Source organism: Alligator sinensis, unplaced genomic scaffold, assembly GCF_000455745.1.
Source record: "Alligator sinensis unplaced genomic scaffold, ASM45574v1 scaffold647_2, whole genome shotgun sequence".
In the NCBI taxonomy this organism is placed as follows: Eukaryota; Metazoa; Chordata; order Crocodylia; family Alligatoridae; genus Alligator; species Alligator sinensis.
The window spans coordinates 5655027-5658131 of record NW_005841832.1 but is presented as its reverse complement, the minus strand read 5'-3'; the positions used below and the strand labels follow the sequence as shown (position 1 = coordinate 5658131).

The 3105-nt window shown below is 39.9% G+C and overlaps 1 protein-coding gene across 2 annotated transcripts in view; it reads left to right on the top strand.

Moving 5' to 3' along the window:
* The window catches only part of PLPPR4 (phospholipid phosphatase related 4), a 63986-nt gene that overhangs the window by 53423 nt on the left and 7458 nt on the right, over window positions 1-3105 (top strand). For both annotated transcript variants that reach the window (XM_006015005.1, XM_006015004.1), the window contains exon 5: window positions 1823-1880. In XM_006015005.1, coding sequence (XP_006015067.1) covers window positions 1823-1880 — 58 coding nt within the window. The remainder of the gene's footprint in view (window positions 1-1822; window positions 1881-3105) is intronic.

The window sequence follows — 3105 nt, the reverse complement described above, 5'->3', positions numbered from 1 at the left end:
TGTGGGTCCCGTATGGGGGGGTGGGGGGGGGGGGGGGGGGAAGGAGAGAAGGGGGCACGGGAAGGTAAGAGTATGAGGGGGCACATGTGTATTTCTGTGGGTGGGTGTGCGTGCATGTGTCTGTGGGCACGCGTGTGCGCATCCCACCCACAGCATGTCCAAACATGTTCCCCCCCCCCCCCCAGTCATACATGCAGGGTCTCAGGGTATGTATGTGTGTGTGCATGCATGCAGCCCATCCCTTTAACCCCTCCTTCCACCGGGTGGAGAATAGAAAGAAAATTAGTGTATCTGATGTGGCATTTCCAGAAAGCTACATGCTGTGAATGTTCTGAAGCTAAGCTACCAATTGTAACTGTCACATTCATTGCAGCACCTGATTTGGGGTCCAACCCTGTAGTGTGCTAAGAGCTTTCAACATCTATTGATTTTAGTGAAAGTAAAAGGCATTTTGTAAGATCAGGCCGCCAGTTTCTGCCTGAAGCTACTGTGTGAAAAGGCACAGAATCATAGAAAAACAGGGCTGAAAGGGACCTCCGGCAGATATGACTTTTTCCTAAAATACCCTTTCCACATTCTTCTGCCATCTGTGAGCCTGCCATGTTAGAAAGTGCTGGGAGCTGAATTAAAAAAATTGGGAGATAGCAAATAAAGCTTTGCATATGCCTGCCTCCTGAGGGCAAGAAGGTTCCAATCTTATCTTCCCATCATCACAATAATTAGAAGGAAGAAATGGAAGACATGGGGGGGATGGGGGGCTTCAGTATTTCTGTGTGGTCAGAGGGTGCCAACAACCTGAAGCAATTAAGCCTGAACTGTATGGTCCCAACTTTACCTACAATTTTATGTAGAGTTTTTGGATGTTAAGTATCTCTCTGCTCTCCATATCCGAGATATGTGGGACATGGGTAGGAGATTGCTGGTGCTCCCTTGTGCCCCAGGGATCTCTGTCTGTTATAGCAGTTTGCTAGAAACAGGCATAAAGTATAGCTTCCTGCAGAACTGACATGTGGCCCAAGATTTGGAAGAGTATGAAGCCTCCTGAGCACCAAGAAGCACTCCTAGGCCACAGCCAGGCATCTGAAGGCTGACCTTCATTGAGTTCACATTTCAGATAAATATTATTTGATCAGCTCTAATTACTCATTACATTTTTCATGTGAATAGTTACATTAAGTTTATTCATCAAAAGATAAATACATTATCCACAAATAAAAAAAACTCTACTATTTTACCTGTGCTGTGGAGAGCTGAATTATTTTCTTCAAATGAATTATTCACCATTTTTGGACATGAATCAGAATTGTAAAGATAGAAAAGAATAATGCGAAGATGTATAGCAGTTCTCCTTCAATATGCATTTCATTCACCAGTCACTTAAAAAAAAAAAGCTGGAAATTTATGCGATTAGTTTTTACTCCCCCCAGACAAGCCCCCATGAAGACAACATGAGTAATCTTGCGTTTCAGGTTCTTCCATGGATAGAGGTTTGCAAGGACTGGGCCCTTAATGAAAATACCTAGAAATATAATTATACGTTATACATTTCTCCCTTTTAAAATTATCTAGTGTTCACTGCACTAATTAATTTTAATATTAAGTGAGAATAGATGTTGAATATTTAACCCAAAATGTGATTACTTTAACTTGTCTTTTCTCCATAATACAGAAAGGGAATTTAAGAGTTAAAAAAAATTTTAATTAGGTATTTGCTTGCCGCTTGTAAGATAAAAATGCTTGTACCACCTGGTGTTTTTTTAAATGAACATTATCAAAATGTATTTCAACTGAGAAGCATAATTTGGGTGTCCTTTCTTGGCAGAAAGTCATTCCCTTCTCAACATGCCACCCTGGCAGCCTTCGCAGCTGTGTACGTTTCAGTAAGTAATCAACACTGTTCATTTTATTTTGTGAGAGAAAAATCAGAATGTCATTTGCTGCCCATCAAAGTGACTAGGTTTAAATTGTTGCTTAATGTAGTAGTAGTAGTAGTGATATAAATGCACCTGACTGCAAGAAGAAATTACAAAGAATTAAAATAAACTTGGTACTATCAAGGAAGAGCTAAAGTTGTTCCATCTATTCTGTTCTCTAATAACATTTCCTTCATAGTGAAGTGTAGCGTTAAAGCTTATTTAGTGTTGCATATTTTGTACACATAAGATATGATGCTTGCTTGCCTTAAGCATAGATTTTTAAGTTTACTATGAAAATAAATCTTAACATGTTCACCCTTTTCCTCTCCTCCTGTTTTTCCTCAACATATAGCACCCAAACTCTAAACATTAAAGGACAAGTCCATCCATGGTGCAGCTTCATTGCTTCAGCAGAATTACCCTAGGGGTAAATTTGGTCAGTGTGAATAGCTCTACTTGTAAACAGCAGTTGGATTGTACTACTTATAGTAAACTGCACTGAATTTAAATTTTTTCAATCTAGGAGGAGCACAAGTCTGTCCAAAGGAAGTCAGACTGTTTATGTGAATAACAGGAATATCTGGAGTTACAATAGTTAATGCAAACACAGTAAGAGAAGGAAGATTAAACCCCAGATTTCAGGGCTTAAACCAGTTTCTATAGGATCTGACATGTTGTGTATTTGTATAGGGTTTTTGACAATGGGTCCCTCATCTGTGACTGGGATGCCACCAAAATGCAGTACAAATGAATAATAAATAACAGCAACAATTATATACATATACATGATTTTGAGGGCATCTGCTTTTACAACAGAAGGACCATTATCATGAGCAGACTATGAAAATCACACCATATATTGAAATTAGCTGGACTCTAGGTTCTGCAGCCTGTATGTATGCATACATACACACACCCATACACACAATATATTACCAATCCCTTGCAGTCAAGGATGATTGTCTTCTACGGCTGTGTGAAATTTAGCTGGCTGTTTCGTTTCAATGCTGTTTTGACTCGTTTCAAGCTTGAAACAACCAAATCAAAATGAAACGAAGGGCTTCAAAACAGCCTTGAAATGAAATGAGGCCAGTTGAAACATTTCAAAAGTTTGAAATCATTTCAAGTTTCAGAGCAGCAGGCAGGCAGTGGGAGGCAGGGCAGACCCAGGGCTGCGATGCCAGTGGCT